This window comes from Falco biarmicus, chromosome 9, assembly GCF_023638135.1.
Source record: "Falco biarmicus isolate bFalBia1 chromosome 9, bFalBia1.pri, whole genome shotgun sequence".
NCBI lineage: Eukaryota > Metazoa > Chordata > Aves > Falconiformes > Falconidae > Falco > Falco biarmicus.
This window is the reverse complement of record NC_079296.1, coordinates 9,332,409-9,353,021: the sequence shown is the minus strand read 5'-3', so window position 1 is coordinate 9,353,021 and position 20,613 is coordinate 9,332,409. Positions and strand designations below refer to the sequence as shown.

The 20,613-nt window shown below is 43.1% G+C and overlaps 2 protein-coding genes across 8 annotated transcripts in view; one reads left to right on the top strand and one right to left on the bottom strand.

Moving 5' to 3' along the window:
* The window catches only part of FKBP15 (FKBP prolyl isomerase family member 15), a 27,701-nt gene extending 8,168 nt beyond the window's left edge, over positions 1–19,533 (bottom strand). For 2 of the 4 annotated variants that reach the window (XM_056352754.1, XM_056352756.1), the window contains exons 1-19: positions 19,383–19,533; positions 17,723–17,832; positions 17,323–17,413; positions 16,617–16,686; positions 15,268–15,342; positions 14,052–14,150; positions 13,447–13,596; positions 12,394–12,462; positions 10,871–11,014; positions 10,277–10,422; positions 9,488–9,536; positions 8,615–8,734; positions 8,266–8,365; positions 7,411–7,514; positions 5,811–5,904; positions 4,868–4,977; positions 4,351–4,461; positions 3,741–3,835; positions 2,971–3,073 (exon numbers count right to left, since the gene is read on the bottom strand). In XM_056352754.1, coding sequence (XP_056208729.1) covers positions 2,971–3,073; positions 3,741–3,835; positions 4,351–4,461; positions 4,868–4,977; positions 5,811–5,904; positions 7,411–7,514; positions 8,266–8,365; positions 8,615–8,734; positions 9,488–9,536; positions 10,277–10,422; positions 10,871–11,014; positions 12,394–12,462; positions 13,447–13,596; positions 14,052–14,150; positions 15,268–15,342; positions 16,617–16,686; positions 17,323–17,413; positions 17,723–17,832; positions 19,383–19,438 — 1,896 coding nt within the window. In that variant the 5' untranslated portion in view covers positions 19,439–19,533. Of the gene's footprint in view, positions 1–2,970; positions 3,074–3,740; positions 3,836–4,350; positions 4,462–4,867; positions 4,978–5,810; positions 5,905–7,410; positions 7,515–8,265; positions 8,366–8,614; positions 8,735–9,487; positions 9,537–10,276; positions 10,423–10,870; positions 11,015–12,393; positions 12,463–13,446; positions 13,597–14,051; positions 14,151–15,267; positions 15,343–16,616; positions 16,687–17,322; positions 17,414–17,722; positions 17,833–19,382 lie in introns of those variants that run through there. The other 2 variants (XM_056352755.1, XM_056352757.1) reach the window with 2 other exon arrangements.
* Positions 19,477–20,613, top strand: part of SLC31A1 (solute carrier family 31 member 1) — a 27,916-nt gene continuing 26,779 nt past the window's right edge. For 2 of the 4 annotated variants that reach the window (XM_056352768.1, XM_056352766.1), the window contains exon 1: positions 19,477–19,591. The gene's annotated coding sequence lies outside the window, so the exon portion shown is untranslated. The remainder of the gene's footprint in view (positions 19,592–20,613) is intronic. The other 2 variants (XM_056352770.1, XM_056352764.1) reach the window with 2 other exon arrangements.

The window sequence follows — 20,613 nt, the reverse complement described above, 5'->3', positions numbered from 1 at the left end:
TGAGGTGCCCGCATGGGCAAGGCTGTCATTTTGGAGTACAGTTCTCACAGTAATTTGTTGCCCTGTTCAGATTTGCTATTTCTCAGTCAGTGACTCATGTAAAACCAGGTACTAATACAGCTTGTTAGACAACTTGTAAGCAATATGTTAGGAGAGGCTCAAGGCATCAAGACAAAGACACGAAGTCACGTTCCCAATGTTGTTGCATGACACAAAAAATTCAGAGGATGCTCTGCAAAGACAGAACTACACCAACCAGAAAACCTCACTTGCTGCAGGGAATATCAAAACTGCTTCTGTATCTATGCCTGCATTCAGATTCCCAACAGGCTTTCATGTTCTTGTAACTGATAAGTTCAGGAGAACTGGAGTTGCTCTCTGCTCTATTCCCAAAAGAGAACTAAAGCATTTCCCTTCAGACTAGGACCACCACCTTCTGGCAGAGAACAGCTGTGAGCAAAATTGTTCCAACTATGGTGAGGGTGAGTATGTGCTGACCTTGAGGGCTGGGATACTACACCATTAATTTTAAAGAGGAGGCAGTATTTCAACAGAGACTGGCTAAAACCAGATCTGCTTTCCCCTTACGTTTCCATAAATGTCTCACTGCAGTTCAAGATGCTAACTCCTAGATGCTAAAACCAAAACAAAACTCCATGGCATATCTAAAGGTTATTTTAACAGTTGCCTTTAATAGCAAACAAAGAAAAATAAAAAGAACATCCTAAGCCAGGAACTGTTACTGAAGTTTCTGCAGTGAATGCTTCATGTCTATACTAGCTCAGCTCCAGCCTCCAGCTTTCAACAAGAATCTTACGTGATCTGTATGTGGCTCTAACAATTATATGAACATGTCCTATTTCTCCCATGGGGGAGGTGAAACAAGAGCAGCAACGTCACAAAGTTCTTTTAAAGGGCTCCCTAAGAAAGAGGGGGCCAGTGGCCACACTGCCAGTTATAAAGCCCTTTTCCAAGTTGAAGATACCTGCTAATTCAAGATCTGAGACAATTCTTTTAATGCCAATCAGCTTCTAGCTAGTTCAAGAGGAAGCTGGGCTGACGCTATGTAGGGCACAATTATCTATCACCTAAACAGTCAGCAGACACACTGCCTCACCTGGTCCCAGCCCCGATCCACTGGCAGCATGTGCTAGGAAGAGAAAGCAGCGACAGGAAACAGGAAGAGTTAAGAACAGAACTTAAAAAGCAGAGGCATTAATCATCATCAGAAAAGCAAAATGCTTCATTACAGGAGCCTAAGGCATGCCAGAGTAGCCTTTAAACTACTCCAAGAACTGTAAAAGCTTAGACAGAAAAATGTAGTGAAGCCTGGCTTTGAGAGAAAGAAGCTAAAGGCATCCTTACAGGTACATTACACACCACAGACTTAGCAGCAGTCCTACATGGGACTACCGTTTCACTGTACTAGAGAGCGCAGAGTGTTATTACTTATTGTTACGGTACATGAAGCCTTCATCTAAAGCTCTGGCAGGGTCAAAGATCTGTAACCCAAATGCAGCAAGCTACAAATATCTCTTCTCAGTAATCCTGGGTACAGATGCCTGGTCTGTATCACAAAATAAACAGTGAGCCCCTATTTTTAAATAAAGAATAGATAAAATAGCTTAAAATTCTCTTCCCCGATTCTGTCTCTCCATAGTGATCTCAGCAATTGCAGTCACAGAGCAAGCTGGGTTAGATAAAAGGAAAAGGAAGGAATACCAGCCTTCATATTTACAGTCCATACTCTCACAAAACTAGGGGAAATCTCCCAGTGCAAGTTACAGCTTTTCTGGTCTAGCCTGAAGTCTATTTGTGTAATGGTGTTATCACCTAGACAGTGACTGCTGAATCAAGTGGAGTCCTATGGAAGACGAGGCCCAAAAGGCTCCTGAAGACCATGTGTTACACTTCCAAAAGATGCTTCTTCCCCAGGTTATTTATTGTGCAAGCTGGAGGCTGTGTTCACTGACAAAAAGGAATTTTATTTATTATTTCAATCTGACTTCTTCCTGCTTAGAATCTCTCATGCTCCATACATATTACAGGTATATGACCTGGGCTCTCAGTGGAAAAAATACAGTCTTTCTTTACTGTCTGCTCACACAAGCATACAATTATCAGCCATATATTGCTCTATTCTTTAGCATACTTGCTAGCATACTTTGGAGAGTTGCAGTTTCTGTCATTTTTAGGTGCACTGACTTACAGTTCTCATGCAGGGCAAGTATTTATCTCACACTTGAACTGGAGAGATACACGACTCGGCAGAGGAGCACATTGCAAGACTGAACTTGGTGTAATTTAAGAAGCCAGCGCTTGAGAAAGCATGGAAGACACCATGCAATTGCAGACCTCAAAGCTAGCCTACCTGGGCTAGGCTGTCATAAGTGGACATTACAGGATACGCAGCCAAATCTAAGTGCATTTAGCTGGTTTGAAAGCTGTTTCCCAATAGCCCCTTTCACAAAAGCACAATATGTTATTGGTAGAAACAAACAAAAAGTGCAGAAGTGCAATGAGGAAACTCTAGCAGGAAATAATTTTTCTTATACCTACATTCGCTCTTGTCAGTTAAATAAAAGGAAGAAAACTCTTCTGAAACTGTCAATACAACTAAATAAACGAAGTACATTTTCAACCTGACAAAGCCCTGTGATACACAATTCCTCAACATGCAGGCCATATACCTACAATAAATCAGACCCTTTCATGTAAGGTAAGAATATTCAAGCTATAACAGCATAAACACCTACACTTATATCCTCTGTGCTGCTTTTGACACGAAAGCCATGAAAAAATCCAAAGGTTTTCTCAAAACAGCTTTCAAAATGTAAAGTTCTGACCTACAGTTGTAAGAGAACTGACGTAAGCCGTGGCAAACAAGGCTTCAGCACGTTTTAGTGCAACAAGCAGCCCCTTTCCTGGCTGCAGCCAGAGCTCTATGGCTTTGCTCATTGTCACCATTACCTTCTCCTGTTCTGCATGCAACACTCTTGCCTGTGTGTTTTCATTTGTTGTTTGCAGTGAATGGTTCCTCTGCTCCATTAGCAAGTTACTTTGTTCAACGTATCTGTGAAGAGGGGAAGACTGCATGAGCATTTACATAAAGATACAACTTGGAGCAAAAGGCTGAGATAGAACAGGTGGTATTTCAAAGGAGTTTTATTCATGACAATACCCAGATAATTTTGCATGATGTCTTGCACTAAGAACAGCCTCATCGCAATAGGGTGGCATGGGTGTGCCTGGCACAGCAGGGATCATATCAGTTTGGGTAGAGGCTTCACCTCTCTGCAACAAGTGATCCTATCACACAGTCAAGAGTTTTGATAACGCAATACCACTAACCTCTGCCATTTCCTTAAACAAGTTATTCCCCTTCTTAACCAGGATGGAACACACACCCAAACAGTGGAACTAGACCACATCCCCTACAATTTCTTCCACCTTACTAAAAAGCTAGCAAAAGTAAAGTAACTCCCAGAAGCAGAGCAAGTGTGCTTAAAGAAGATAGCATGAGGGGGGTTTTTTTCCCCTTTTACATTCATGTTTACATAAACCACAGTTTTGGAGATAAGCTTTGCAGACAGTGGGGTGGAAAAACCCCACACTTCTAATGCCTTAAGAAGAAGTAAGATTTACAATATCAGTACATGTCTCTACCAAGAACACCCCTCCTAGTTATGCCTAACCAACTGTAAGCCAGAAAGTCTTTGCAAATGCAGTCCACTCCTTACCTCTGATTCCGTTCAATCAACTCGCTGATCTTCTCATTCTGCTCCTCAATCCGACTGCTCTTCTCAAATATCTCTTGCTTCAGTCTCTCATTCTCCTAAAGCATAGCCCAGCATGAATATTCGTTTTGCTCAGACTTCCTTGCAGCTGCACCTAAACCTTTGTTTCATACAGACGCAGTACAGTGCTGAGACTTATCACCTTCTGTGGTAACGTCCCAGGAAGGCACCATGCTACACTTAGCAGGAATCCTGGCATGGGACAGTGGTTGCCAAACCACATTCTGAAGAATACTGTCTGGTTGACTTTTTCACCGACAAAACCCAAGATTGTAGGGCTGCTGCCTAGCAAAGCTACAAAGAATAAGACTAAGAAGTGAAAAACAGCAGTAGGCAGTTCTTGCAACACCATACTTCAGCTGTGAAACTGTTCTGCAGGATCCTGCGGGTTAAGTCCATAACGGTGTAAGAATTGGCAGAATTTTTCTCACATGAGCCATTTGCCAAGGCCTATTAAATACTGATATATCAGCTCTGGCTCAGAAAGTACCCAAACCACAAACTGTTGTTCAGAGCTTTTTTGAGGGGAAGAGAGGTGGAAATCATTGCTCACCTGGATTATGCGTTGGATATTGCTCATGATCATGGAGGCTTCCATAGTAACAGAGGAGATACCAGGCAGTAGTGAGCTGTTGCCAGTGTTCTGTTTCTTCAACTCCTCCACCTGCAAGGATAAGCCACTCTTAAGCCGGATGGCATGAATTTATGGGTGTAGGTAAGAGTCAGACACATGCAAAGACCCACTTCACTGTTCCATCTGATCACCTGTAGGTTATATGCTACTGCATTGACTGTGACACCTCCTGAAGGGCATTGAACCTCTCCAAAACTGATGCATCATATGATAATTAAGATGGTAAGAGAGAGCACCTTCCCCTAAGCTTAAGGTAAGCTTTTTCATAGTAGCTGAATTGCTACCACTACAAGGTCTGATCATATTGGAATTTTCACTAAGTTGGTACATCACTTACAAACAACGCGAGAATTTAAACAGAGCCAGCTCCTCAGACTACACTAGGAGAGCAAACAGCAGTAACATCGTTTACAAGCCTGCCTATGCTGTACCTTACCTTGGCAGCCAGATGATCCATTTTATCTACTACTTTGCTAACGGCCATTCGGATTTCAGTGTTATGCTGCCGAGCTTCTGTCATCAAAAAGGAAGTAACATCCCCAGGTGCTTGAATGGAAAGGAGAGAGATCTATAGTCACAAGTAGAAAATGCCTGCATACAGATGTATCAAAAGTAATGCTTAGCAGTTTGAAGCCTGACAGACAGGACAAGCCACGCTCTTCCCAGAAATAAAAGCGACATGGTATCTGGAAACAGCAGGTATTTTCTGAACAACATGAACAGGCAGGTTTATGGCTACAGTAAATTCTTGAGCCATGTGACAGCACTCAGGTCAACAAGAGTGAAGTCCCCAGACACACTAGAACAGTAATATGCAAGGAGGTACAATCAAACAATAGAAACGAATATTGACTTCTGAAACTTTTAACTGAAAAAAAGTGCTCCCAGAGAGGTTCAGCTATATCCAAGTCTTCACCACAGGGATTACCTAAATGGTTCTTTAAATGTCTTTAGTCCTTCAAAGGTTGCGTCTTTTTTTCTGGGCTATGTCCTCTCACTCAGCAAAGGCCTCTACATGTGCACTTAAATTCTTTCCCTGGCTGGTAGGACAGCTGTTTACTGTTACAGTTGTATTTTTGACTGGAAGCACCAGCTATAAAATGCCTCTAGTAATACACAGCCTTGGGAATACACCTAGAAATTCTATCCCCTTTCACACTGCAAGAAGTTCCTTAAGAGAAGAAAAAGATGGGTATTTATTTGGGAAATTTTGCCCCTATTTGGTATTAAAAGATCAGAACTTGTGAAATAGCACAGCATTACAGACAGGATGGCTATGTATGTGTATGCCACCCCATTGCTATCTAAATCATTATTATAAATGGTTTGCTACATGTTTATTGCAGCCTTCTGAAAAGCATGTACTTTTATAAACATACCTTGGTAAGGTGCAGGATACATCTGTCCTACAGGCTGGAGTTGAGAAGCAGATGCAGCAGTTTGGGGGTAAGCAAATGCCATGCCAGGATACACCTTGCAGAACAAGTTCAAAGGATTAGAATATATTTTGATATTTCTCCCCCCTCCTCACACTTTAGTGGTTTTCACTTTTATTTTTTTAAGCCACAGAGCAAGGATGATATACAGAAAAACAGAATTAAGGAGCTAGAAGTCAAATGACACAAGAGTCATAGTAAAGGGAAAATAACAGTCACTCGTCTTTCAAGGCCTAGATATGTGTTCAAGTTACCATGTCTTAACAAGCTACCTTCTTCACTGAAGTTTAAAAGCAAAAGCATGTTGCCTTACGTTTGTGAGATGCAAAGATCAGCATGTGAACAGCTCACACTGAAGTTATGCTAACTTGAACACAAGGCTATTCCTAGGAAGGGCTCAAAAAGTGTAACACAACTTGATTGCAACTTCACTGCTCAGTGAACATCAGAAGTAGCGAAATGGACTGAAGATCGCATTAAATGCTATAAGTACCTCACCCAGACCAATTTACTCTCTCAGGCAAGGAAAAAAGAAAAATTACAGTACAACTTGGGGCAATTTTCTAGAAAAATTCAGGACATCAGGGTCAAACTTTCAAAACAATACACCCAAATCACTGTCAGATTCAAACTGCACTTTAATGACTGGTTTCTGTTTCGACAAACAGAAAAGCCTATCTTTTTTATCTTGCTATTTGCCACACCTTCCTAATTTTAAACAGAAGGAAAATGCAAAGCCAAAGCAATGCAACGCCACACCAGTTTTGGGTTTGATATGGGTTTTTTCTGTGGGTTTTATTTTGGGTTTGGTTTTTTTGTTGTTGTTGCATAGGTTTTTTTGTTCATTATCAAATGTTTTCTTCCTCTGCCTGTACCCTTTCAAAATAAACAATGCAACTATGTGACATAGGCTACTGATTTCCAGAAGCCCCAGAAAATAGGTTAAAAGAAAATAACTACACGAAGCAGACAGCAGAAACTTGGAGTTTAGACTATACAGAATTGTTTGTACAATAGCTTTGTACTAAGTCTTCACTATCTGATGTGGAAAATGCATTGTGTGTTAAGCCCCCAAAGTTTCCTTGGTAGCAAGCAGACACCATCACAAGCCTTTTAAATGGGATTATTTTGCTGGATGAAAAACCACGACCCACAAACATGTTAAGTGTGTGAATAATCTCCCACAGAAAAAGAGACCATAACCAAGAAAAATTTCAACTAAAATGCTTTTGTTTTCATGTGCTCTACAAGTACTTGGAAGTTTTTATTTTCTCTACTTCAACATCAGATAAGAAACAAAGTCTAGTTAATTCTTAGCTCAACTTTAAGTAGTCATCAGCAAACAGAGTATCAGCCCTTTCTGATTAAATGCTAAGAGCATGTGATGGAAACCTCAGAATGCCAAAGAGAGTCACCAGAAACAGCCTGGGATTCTCATCCTTACAGGCTGCTATAAAGTCCTTGCTCCCAGCAACAGAGAAGACAGTAAGACTTACGAGAAAGGACAGAAGCACCAATATTCTCCTTGATTTAACTTTGGTACCTGAAAGCCCTGTGCTCCTCCAGGCAGAGCTGAATGGGGCTGGATTGTTGCAGGTATTAAAGCAGCAGAAGATACTGGGGGTGTAGGACCAGATGCCTGAGGTACTGAAAAGGAAGAAGGAAATTCAGCATTCCATAAAGTAGCCAGAAATAATTTAACTCACCCAGTGTGAAATAGCCAAAAAAAAAATATATCACTAAACAGACAAACACTTAATATCAGCCTGTTCGCAGCCTTGTGAAAATTAAATCCAGTCAAGTGAGTGATAAAAGGTCAAGAAAAGAGTAATCTTTCACCAAAATTCCACTTCTAGCCACATATAGACAGCCTTGTTTCATTCAAAGGTGGCTCTGAAGTTTACTGACACAGGATGTTACTCAGACTTGACCATAAGCTCAGCTGACCAGCAGCTGACATGACTATTCCATCATGGGAAGACAAGTCAAGCCCATTCCAGAGCCACCAGCCCTCTGATGTCCTTCACTCTTATCTTCTTAATTTTCAAACAAAAAAATCATTGGGAAAGGATTTGCAACAGTTCTATTTATAAATCACGTCCTAGAAATCTCAGTGCCACCCCAGCACACATGATGACAGAGCAGCTCATGGACTGTGGCTGCTCTTCCTCAACGTGTCCACAAGATCACAAGAAATACATACTCCAAGGACTTCAGTCTTGTGCTTTATGAATTAGTCTGCCTATGAAGCCTTGGATCAGCAAGACTTAGAAAAAGCTATCTGTCAGCTCCTATTGCAGTTCCTGAAAGGAATCCTCTGTTCTTACAGCCCTTGTAATTCAAGCCTGCAAATAAGTGAAATCTGATTATACTTATCCCAGGCTCACCAGCATATTACCTTGTGTTGACACTGTGGGCAGTACCGCGTGAGATGGCTGTGACGGTCTCAGAGCAGATGAAGCCACTGGTTGCGCTGTCCCTCTCAGTGTATTTAGATCCTGAAAACATTTCTGTTTTAGCAATGAATGCTAAAGAACAAGTGAACAGTTTGAACCCAAGATCACTTCAGACCGTTACCCAATTAACCCAACTGAACCATCTAGTGGAATCATTAAACCCTTTTGCCACAGAAACAAGAGTAATTTTCCCTGGACAAAGGGAGAGCTATTGCTACAGATTCCACTTTAAGGAATTCACACTGTAGAGAAAGCATGAAAAAAGTCACAGTTATGTGACCGGTGATGTACCTCTATTTCCGAGTCACTGGAGTCAAGTTGACTACCTGCTGTCCCAGCCAGGAAAGGCAGCATGGGCTGTCCCATTTTAGCCATCCGAGAAATTAGCTTTGCCTTTGCTACATCTGGGTTCTAAAAGAAATGTTCGCAGTTACTCTTCCTTTGTCTCTCAGCCCAGGCTTTTCAGACATCACAGACATGTGTCAAGATTAGACTCTTCTAAATCACTGACTTCATAATTCTGGTTCTTTTCATTTTTCAATGACCATGTGAAAAACTAATTTTTAAGCATACAAGATAACACTGGATTTGTTAATCTGGCTTGCTTATATACTCCTTTTCTGGGGTGACACTGCTGTCATTCCATAGAAAAAAATCTACCCCTGCATTAAACACAGCAACAAGAAGAAAATGTGTGAATTAAAGAAGCTGCTTAGCAGCTTTTTCTGTCCTGAGGCACACACAAGAAGTCTTCTCATGTAGCTATATAAACTTACATTGAATGTCCCAATTACATTGTGCTTTATGAATTAGTCTGCCTATGAAGCCTTAGATCAGCAAGACTTAGAAAAAAGCTATCTGATAACTGATAATAGATACTCCGTTATCTATTTTAAATACAATAATTTATCTGAAAAGACTACTACCCTTTTGACTATCCACATGGTCAAAGTAACTTTGCTTTTACAAGTAGGAACTGGGACTGAGGTTCCTTATATTCTGCTAACCTCTTCAAAAACAAGGCCCTGATCTGCTGTCAGTAAGCCTAACATTGGAGAGCATCTGGACGTTCACTTTAACTTCAGCAATACTGAATGCAAAGGTGAAACCAACCAAGCTTCCCTACTTAAGGCTTCAAATAAGTCAGGAGAAAACACCACTTACTGCTAGCTGTTCACTGATGGAGTTTGACTTGGCCCGAACAGCTGGCTCCCTGAAAAGCCAAACAGGTGTATGTTGAGACCAACCAAGATGAAATTCAGGATCCAATGTTCTGCATTTCTATATACCGTCAAAATACACCTGCCCCAAGGAAAAGCTCTCTCTCATATTGTGAGCATTTCTTTTAGCTTACTTTTGGAAGATTCTTTGAAACATTAGCTGTAGATTTCACATCATCATTATGGAGAAGTTCCATAGCTGTGGAACAGCTGATAACAGAAAGATGATTCTGTTGATTGCTCCAATGACCACATTCTGGTACAATTTTAACAAAGTCTAATAAACTACTTATGTCAGCAAGAGCAGCACTTAAACTTGAACTCCCTAAAACGGATGACTGATGTATTTAGTTAATTTAAGAACAAATGACAATGCAAAGTTTGCAATTAAACACAACAGCCATTACCCAAGACCAACCTATGACTATGCTGCCACCCGATATGAAAAAGCTGTTGCAGCAGTACCCATACAGCTTCATCATGCTCGATCTCAGCAAGGCTATAGAGCATTCTTCCGTCTGGGGCCATTTCCATTTCTTTCAATCTGAAAGTCAGCATTCAAGCAGAGAATTTCCTGCAAGTCTTGTTAGCAAGCATGCCTCTGACGGCTCTAAGCTGGCAGACAGAGGACCGACATTTGCCAGATGATGTGTTAATGCAGCATTGTGCCACACGTTTATGAGCACTACCATCTTTTAATACAGCAAGTTGTCTTAACTGTGCTGCTTCTTACCCAGGCTTTGGAGGTATCGAAGATGGAGGCAATAAACCACCATCTGCAGAGAAGCCGTCTGAATTGGGTACTGGAGAAGGTGCAGGAGAATCCCTTGAACTAACACTCTGTCCATCCGAACCAGCGCATTCCTTCACTAACTTCACCTTAAAAAGCATATAAGAAAAAAGGCCGTTTTCTGGGTTCCCAAAAAATTTTCAGCAACTTGTTTATTTTTGATGACTAGCCCTTTGTCAAGCTCATGCAGTTCAAAGCATACAACTGATTCAGAACTGGAGAAGCTGAGTCTTTACATCCTGTCATCCTTCACTGAGTATTTTATTTTCCCAAGTGACTCACAAATAAGACAATGAAAAGATCCCAAGGCAGTTAGAACGGATATGTTTTTGTAAACAGCCTAGAGGAATTTTTTGGGTTTAGCTTTGTTTGGTTTTGTTTCTTAAATTAAAGATACATATCTTCCTGAGGTATTTGGTTTATAACAGTTTCTGAGCTGCAGTTCTCAAGCCAACAACAGGTTTTCACCTTGCATACAAACACTGCCACCCAACAGCCACAAAGCAGATGTAAAATAAATGCTTGGGAGACACTCACCCGCTTAACTTCCACCTCAAAAACTAGAGTCGAGTCTGGAGGGACACGGCCAGCCACTCCCTGTGCCCCGTAGGCCCATGCTGGAGGAATAATGAGATACCTCCGCCCTCCTTTCTTCATCCCTATCATTCCTTCTTCCCAGCCCTTTGGTTTTCAGAGATAGAAGAGCAAGAAAACAGTGTGAACAGTGACATTACAGTTTCTTTTAATTACACTAATTAAGACAGCTTCAGGCACCAGTTATAGAAGACTCCAATACGCATATAGAGAGATTCTTGTAAAATCCTATTCATTTTCAGTCTGCAGCACTAAACCTTTATCTTTCAATGAATCATAATGGCCAGTTACAAATTGCAAATGTATAAATAAATACGCAGCTCCCAGTGTGTTCATAATGAAATCAGATAGAGCAATCCCTAGCATGAAGGCTAGAGGCTTCCAGGTCTCCGTGTGGTTTCAGAAACCTGGTTCAATTTTTAAATATCATAACTTCAGCAGCTATCACAGATCACACCAATATGCCGGAGAGAAGAACTGTGCACTGTGCTGCGTGCACAAATACTGTAGTTGCAGGTGGACTGGAGGGCACACAGTGGTGACCTCTCTCAGTATGTGGGGAAAAAAACCAAACTCCACGTAATTGAGAAATCACTTCTGAATTGCTATGGTTAGATTTACAAGGCACCCACAGAAAATAGCTGTAGCAAAGCAGACTTCTAAGTCAGAGCAACGCAAACTGTCAAATGGATGCCAGCATTTAACAGGATAACTACTACACTCAGGCAACATCAATAAGAAGATACACGTTAAAGTAGAAAAATAACGCATCTTCAATAAAGGACAACTTTTAAGAGGCCATGTATGAATTACTGACATAATAAAAGTGTCTTCAACAAAAGCACCTCTAATTCACAACCTGATTTTACGCAATAACATAAAGGAGTATCACACCACCTGGACTGAAAAATTATTACACAGTCAAAACCCTCACAATTTGACTTAAGAGGGTAAAACCACTCTAGGCAGTAGTGCTGTCTGTTACTATACCATCCTAAAAATTGCCCGTTGTCTTCACCCTCCCACATGCCTGTCTCCCAGGTGGTGTATCAGAGCTTATCTGATGCTCTGCTTCTGAGGCACAGTGAGTGGGGAGGAATCTCAAGTTCTTCTCAAACTGAAATCCTCCTTTAGAAACAGGGTTCTGCAAGAACAAGGTAATGGATGAAGTAACTTCCAGAAATAAAAAAGACAAAAAAAATTCCTGAAAAACCCAGCTTTTGAAAATAGGAAGCTTCTTTTTTACCAAACAGGTCAACTTCTTTCTAATGCTGCCACTGAAAATGAGACTGGGCTGTATTGTGCAAATTAAGAAAAAAAAAGTTTGAGTGAGTCACTGTTACACAGTGTTTCCTATCAAATGAAACACAAAAACAGAAATAGCATATATGAATCCTGAACAAGATGGTCAGTAATTCAAAGCTCTGAGACTTCAATTATTATAATGAAAGTGCCAGAAGTTCTACCTTGATGACCTTTCCAGATCCCAGCTTTAGCCGCAACAGCTTGTCTTTGTTAACATTAGAATCGAACACCTAGAGAGTCGAAGAACAAAACCAAAAAACACATGGATTTCCCAAACGTTTCAAAATTCTGTATGGTATTTTACACATTCCATAAACTCCTACAATCTCTTACATGCTATTTCCCATTCTGCTACTTCCAAAACTAATTCTCAGGCATGACAGTATGGCTACAGCTCCTAGTCCATTGCACAATGCAATTTCTCAAAGTCAGTAATAGCTGGAGACTCAGACTTTAAAACTGCTTTGAGCTTGATGGTCAGGATGGAATTGGGCCAAGCAAGAGACTACACAACAGGCGTGTACCAAGCAGCAAACAACTGTCTAGAAGTTTTGTAAATTAAACCAAGACATATACAGCTGAACAAATTTCAGATTAGAAGTAAGCTCTGCTATGTACCATTGGTATACAGAGAGAAGCATGTCAGGCAGACCAACAAAAAAATCCCCTAAAGGTGAAAAACCGAAATCCCTCTTTATAGCAAAAAGATTCAACTGCAGATGGATGCAAACGCAAAACGTTTTGCCATGAATTTTGCTACTAGCAAAACCAGAAGTGTTTTAAAGGTAATACTTTGAAACAAAGCATTTATTTTGCTCATTAGCAAACTCCATTGGACACAGCTGTAGAGGATGTAAAAGCAATCTCATTCTTTTAATATCTGGAGATGTGCTTTGTGTCAAAGACCTATCTTTTCACTTCCTCGAGCTGTTTCCAAAGGAGCACAGCTAACTTCATTGTCTGTTCTCACCATTTTCATTAATATTAATGGGCGAGAGTGCCTATGAAAGTTAAAAGTATTTTGATCACTTTCCCCCGAACAGTAATGGAATCCCTTATTATTCTATAGATAACACATCTGACTTCACTTATGATGCCACAAGTGACTGAAAAACTATCTTTAACATCAGCACCAATACCAGATGTGGCAGGTTCCTTGCAGGGACTGTCATACTCACTCACTCGGTATTAGGAGGTAGCAGAAATGTCTTTACCTGTCCAAGCCCATTGTTCTGGAACAGCCAACCTGTATAGGCAATTTCCAGAGAGTCTCCTCCTTCTACTCCCTGCCCTTCTCCAAGAAGGAGATCCTGGTAGAGCACTGAATCAAGCACTGGGGAGCTGTTGCATTTGGCAATGCACACCTGCAGAAGGAAAGCCTATAATGTCTCTGGCCATTCAAAGAAAGTGGCCAAGTTCCACTACAACTCATTACAGATTGTATGCATTACTCACTGTAGTGATCAAGCTCAGGTTATAGATGTCCTTATGAGGCATTCTATATTTCCTTGCACTGAATTTTGCTCAGTAAATACCTTCTGCTCTACAGAACCATTGGTCTTACAGTACTTGAGAACCTTGATCCAAAACCCCATCAGAAATAAAAGGCCCCCTGCCTCAAAGAGGCCTGTATCTAACAAACAAAACTCAGCCAGGTTCATCACAGATATGCCTTGATCACAGTCATGCAGTTACTCAAAGCTGAACTTCAGTAAAAAAGTACAACTGGCCTTTCAGAAACAAAGTGCTCTCAGATATGTCTTGATTTGCCTGTTGTTCTAAACAAGCCAGCAAGTCGTATCTTGCACAAAGTAGTTACCTGTTTACTGAAATCCATTGCTGCCTTTTCTGACTCAAACATGATGGACCAGTTTTGTCTCTGATCATCATAGAATGCACTGTAATTGTTGGGTTGAACCTGTGGGAAAGGAAATCAGTCTTACATCATACATTAAAAGATGTGTTCAACTAAAATTAAAAAAAAATAATCACATTCAAAAGAAGCTTAAATAAGAACTGATGAAATTAAGAAGTAAAGGAAGAATCCTGCTGTATTACTACCCAAGTTCATAATGCACAAATTCATTTTTATGTATGTGCTCGTTGCCATAGAAGCATTATTATAACTTAAATAGTTGAGCAAATATCAAGTTCTTCATATAAGCTGCAGCTTTCACAAGATGGCAAAGGCTTTCACAAGATGGCAAAGGCTTTCACAAGCTTCTTCAAAGCTATGTTCAATAACATATACAGAGTAAGTAATCTACATATTCTATTTAAACTTCCAGAATCAATTGGAGGAGTCACTCCTTCCTCCCTTCTAAAATTCCACATCACCAGAAACTGACTACATAACCTGCTAAACTTTCAAAATGTGTTTTTAAAACTAAAGAGCAAGCTAGCATCCTGGTCAGAAATTTGGACTAAAATTCTATTTCTATCAAACCAAGAAATTTTTTGTCACCTGATGACAAGGTAAGAACAGCAAATCAACACACTAGATTTCTGTAAAACTGGCAGAAAACAGAACTTCCCCAGAGATTCCATTTTAGGCCTCACAATGCTCCAATTTGTTCTTATCAGCAGGAAAGTGCTGAGTGTCAAATTTCTGAAAGAAAACATTTCCTTGCTATCATTTCCTTCTGCTTGCTCAACTGTATTCTCTCAGCCACTTACCTACAAATTATTAGCAAAAGGAATTTTGTTCTGTTTCGATCCATTGTAGGACTGCAAAACTCAAAACATCTCCTCTGTGATCCAGAAGAAATAATACACCTCCTACAGCGTACGAACTTGAGTTATGAAAGGTACTGACAAAGTGCTCTGCAAAAGGCAGATATAACAGCCTCTTGTGCAACACACACCAGGAGGAGCACAAAAACACTCCCAGGCACTGTGACACCTCTTGCTTGCTCAGTCAGTCAGATGTTTGATTTCAAAGGCTATAAACTAAGACTTAAGAAAGCATTTCACAGTCAGCTTCTGTTTGCTGTGAAAAATACAGTTCACTGAACACTCTTCTAATCCAGTCTTACCGTGAGTACGAAGCCTGAATGAATCCTTGCAGTTGCGATCTGTTGCTGCTGACTGATATAAAGGAGGATCCTGTACTGGATTCCATAAGGCATTGGGCAGGGAAAAAGAACAAGAAGCAGAAACTCAAAATGTCTTCAGTTCTAAAGTCCTTTGTCAAATTCTGAGCCTAAGGCTACAGTATTTATTTGTCAGACACACTTTGCAGCAGCATTTTTCACAGCAAAAATACTTAACACAATTTTGTAACACATACTAAAAATGCTTAAAAGTATGCAGGGAATCAAGCAATTCAAACTCATTATTTTGCAATACGCAAGATTCTTTAACTAGTTCCGTATTTTTCACAGTTACTGTGTAAAAAGAAGGTGCACTAACCCTTTGATACATAAAACTCACAATACGTGGTGTACAGGCATAAAACAACATAACAGATTGAGTAATACATTGGAGGGAGCTTTCCAAGTACTAAACAATGCAGATGTAACATTATATTGACATATTTAGCTCTACGAGACATGATCTACTAAGGAAAACTTTCCTTCATGCATCTGCACTCAACACAGCAATGTGGTGAAAGAGTAATCCGCTGTTCCCAGCTGTTGAGGTTGCCTGAAAAAGGCTGTGGTAGCTCCTTCTGCAAGCCCTGTCCTTCCCAGCTTCCCACAAATGCCACACCTGAACACTTTTCAGATCAGTGACTCGGGGATTAGTTTACCTAACTACTTTTTTTTTTTTTTTTTTTTTTTGGGGGGGGTTCCTGACAAAGCAGAAACAACTTAGTGAGACAACATGACTTAGGAACTGGGGGATAGGAAAGACCACAAATACCAACATCAAGGACAGATTAGAGTATTCAAAGTATCTTTTGAACACACCAATTTACTGGGCACCTCAGTGCCATGCTCTTAGAGGAGTACGTGGGAAGGAGAGGTATTTTTGATACCAAAATAACAAAACTTAAGCAAAGCATCTCTTTACTGCTGGACAAAATTTTGCTTTATATTGGTTTCCACACACACAGATTTGTGATCCAGTTGTCAAAGACATTCTGAATAAACATCAAAATCACTTTCAGAAACATCAGAAAAGGTGCAGTGCCTGAAAAATTGCAAAATATTTCAGACATGAGCTGTAAGAGATCCTACAAACTTATGGATTGGGGAAAAGAAAGATGTCACCAAGGTAAATGGCTGAGCTATAAGAAAACCCAGGAGGGTGAGAAGGCATAAGCAGCAGGGGGACTAAGACTCCAACATGAAAAGCAAAGGCATACTGGCAAGCTCAGAGAAACACTACCTCATATCAGTGCACTCTGGGCACGAAAATGTTAAAGTGAACTGTTTCTCACCTCTTTAGTAGCATGGTTCCCCACTACAGCTGCTCCATACTTGCCTTGTTTCAAGTACTGCCCATTTGTACTGGAAGACAAGCGAGATATTCAGCTGCAGAACCATCCCTGTCTTAGATTTCTCTCTACTGTTGCTGAGCTTTTCTTCTTTAGAGTTCAGGTCCCTTTCCTCATGCCTAAAATGCTAGGCAGCCTTCCTTTGCTCAAAGACATTACAACTTTCTTGTTTGCCTGAAGATTACAGGAGCATGTTACAGAATTTGAGTTGAAAACTGTTCTTTTCACAGATCCAGGACAAGTGATGTTTCATGCGATGGCAGTTTCAAGTGGACAGAGAATTTTACTGCTGTTACTCTGTGCTCGTGCCTCAGTTCTCCATGAGAGAACGCATGAGACATAAGTATTTGACAGAGCTGCCTGGAAACAGTGCAAATGTCAGACCAGCACCCCAGGACGTAGTTCCCTATAACGGCCAAAGCCAGAACATACTATTTATTTGATGGTTATGTAACCCAGAACTACAGCACAGTAACTGAAACTTCTTTTGAGCAGAAACTTGCATCAACTTGTAGCATTTCTACCATGTAGACACATCTATAAGCAACGGTCTCTTCCTACTCATCCAAAAGTATCTTCCCTCTTAGGTCTTAAGCTCCCACGGACACAGACTCTAAGAGGTCACACAGGAAACCATTGTCGCACTTACTATCGGTAAGCATAAACTGCAGTGGCCATGAACACCGATGGTGCTCCTGAAGCTGCTGGGGCCGCAGGAGCCTTCTGGGCTGCCTGACCTGCTGAAAAGTAAAAAGTAGGAACGCCTGTCAGTGATACAGAACCGCCACACTTGCTGGACAGTGACAATGCCACGCCACATTTGTTCCCCCAAGGAAAAATAACTCCAGGAGAAGATTAAAAAACAAAGCAAGGTACTAAATTCACCAAAGGCCACTACAGTAGCTAGCTGTAGGGAGGGTACTAGAAGATAATACCATTCAAGAAAACTAAGTGAATTATTTGCACTGCTGTTATTCACAAAAGCCCTCATTCTTGCAGCAAGACACATGCTGCTATGATTTTTCCTCCAGGCTCAAGCCATTACTTACCAGGTGCTGTTTGAGCCTTCTTAGGCTGCTTTGGTGCAGTGTACTGAAAGAATTCATTTCCATGGCTTGAAACTGTTTGATCCAGACCAAAGAGAGAGGCCAATCTGGCACTAGAAAGAAAAATAAACTATTTTACCTTATTTAACATGGGCTTTATAGATAATAAACACTGTTAATTGTATCAAATAGAAAGTGTTTACCATTACTTTAGAAATAAAGCGAGGGATGCATGTTAAGCAGCTCTACACAGCCATTTAATTTTGAATAAGCAGAACTTTTAGATGAAGAAGCTGGGGTAAACCGTACAATAATGTTTCATTTCCTCAAAAGCTACTGTAAGGAACAAACAAGTACTGAAACGACACCAAAAAAGAAGTTACTTTAAAGCAATGACTAGGACTACCCTCATATGAAATAGCTGATTGTTACAATGCTGAAAAAACTATGTGACAACAGAGGTGCCACCATTCAGCACTGGACTTTTTCTTCTTGAAATGTCCAGGAAATGGATTCTCCCATTAAGTTTTAAAATGGCAGATACTCTTCCCTGAAGTATGCTGCAGGCAAGTACGTTACACCTACAAGATATGCTGCTTACAGCTCTAGTGCTTTAAGCCCATTTAAGCTCACCTACTGCTATCACAGGACAAGCGAGTAATTCAAACTATGATACAGAATCCACAAAGGACAATACGACTGCCACTGGACCAGCAGTATTTTACATGAGATGCCTTAAAAAAACAACCATTTGCTAAAACAATTTAGCATTAGTTTAGAATTAATTTTAGAAAAAAAATAATTAATGTAGAATTAATTTACAAGACTTGTTAAACAGAAGCCTCTTGAAGAGGGTCAGGAGTGAGTGCAGCTGAAGATCCCTCACTTGTAACTTCAAGTGGCAACAAGTTACACAGTGTAAGAAAACTGGATGTGCTACCTTAAAATAGCAATAAAAGTTGCAAACTGCTGAACATACTCGGCGCAACCATTGCTGCTTAAACAGCCCCCAGCCTGGCATCTGCAGGGCCTCCCACCTACAGCCTGATGCGAGGGGTGGCAGCCACTGTCTCTGCCGTGCCCCTGCCACCAGCCCCTGTTGGAAGAGCTCACAAAACCCACCACCCCCCGGGGCCCGCCTGCCTGCCCCCCCCCCGCCGGGCCTGCCTGCCCCCACTGGGCCTGCCCCGCCCCCGGGCCTGCCCGCCTGCCCCCACCGGGACTGCCCCCCCCCCCCGCGCCTGCCGGCCTGCCCCCACCGGGCCTGTCCCCCACCCCGGGGCCTGCCCGCCTGCCACCCCCACGAGGCCTGCCCCCCGCCCCGCCGGGCACACCGAGGGTCCGCCGGGCTGACCCCCAAAGCGGGACAGGAGAGGAGGGCCCAGACCCGGCGCTAAAGCCAGTGACGAGCTGAGGCCCCCGCCTGTGCTGCCCCCCACTGACCGGGGAGGCCCCCGCAGAGCCGGCTGCAGGGCCCTGCCACAGCGGGGAGGCCCCGCAGGCCATGGGCCCGCCCGCCGCTCACCGGGCCGGGCAGCAGCAAGGCCCAGCCCTGGGCCGCGCGGGGGGGCCCGACCCCCACCGCAAAGGGGCTTCACCGGGGCTGCCGCCCCCTCACCGCGGCGGGGAGGGACGGCTCGGCTGGGCCCCGCCGGCCGCTCACCCGCTGGCAGGGGACAGGAAATCCGCGTCGTCCTCCTCCGCCGCCGCCCCGAACATGGTCACAGACCCGCCACCACCACCGGGCCGCGATGTCGTGATAGCGTTGCCCAGCAGCGGAGCGCTTTCCGGCCGCGGGACGGGACCGACGGGGCGGGGCTTGGACTGGGGCGGGGCAAAGCGGCGGAGCCGTGGGCTCGTGGCGGTCGTGGGGTGAGTGACGTGTCGGGGTCACGGTGGTCTCGTGCTCCCCCCACCCCGGGACGCCTGAGGGGGCCCGCGGCCGCCGACCTCCGGGCGCCCTTGGCGGGACGCGGGGGCTTCGTCCCGGGCGTGAGGCGGCGGATGGCGGCGGGGGGCGGCCTGTCAGCGCTGGGGCACGGCCGCGGTACCTGAGGGGCCGGGCTGCCTCGGCGGAGAGGGGGGGCGGAGGGCTGAGGGGAATGCCCCGGGCAGGGGAAGCGGCCCCTGTGGGGCTGCCGGCCTGGCCTGGCGGGGGAGAGCGGGTGTGTTCCCCAGGGGACTGCGGGGCGCCCGGTCACCCCGTGCTGTCCTTGCCGGCCTGCCCGAGCCCGGGGGGCGGCCGTAACCCCCCCGGGGCTCGGGGGGCCGGGGGATGTCTGGCATGGCCGGAGGGTGGCCCCGTGGCTCTGGCGTGGCTTGGTGGCCACCCTGCGGCCCGGGGCTACGTGGGGAAGGTCGGGGACACGTGTGCTGTTTGTGCTCCAGAGCTGGTTCTCCTACAGCTTAGAGACGTGCTAACTGCTGTGTAATGCACTTTCCTCTTAGCATCAGAACCGTTTCTTGGGTTTAAAACCCTCTCAGCTGGCCCTCGTTAAGCAGTTTTATACCTTTGCCTTGTAACTGGAGAAATACGCCTCGCTGGTTGGGTTTTTTCTCTTCCTGAAGAAGCTGGGATCTCTCGGTGCCTTGTGAGACCCGCTGCCTTGTCTTTAATTTTTGTACTCAGAACCGGGTGATGTTGAAGTGCAGCAAAACAGAATGCAGGTGAGAGGAAAACAGCAATAAGGGTTGAATAATTTCCTGGCTTTGGATGCTTTCTGGCACCGACCAGAAACATGTAATAATAGTTACTTTTAGGGTATTTGAGTTAAAATGCGAAGTTACCAGGTCTGTTGTAGTATGGCATTTGCAGTAAGTTGGGAGTTTTATTGCGATGAGAATACAACATGATTGGGATATCAGTGATTTCCCTTCTAAAGGTAAAAGACTAG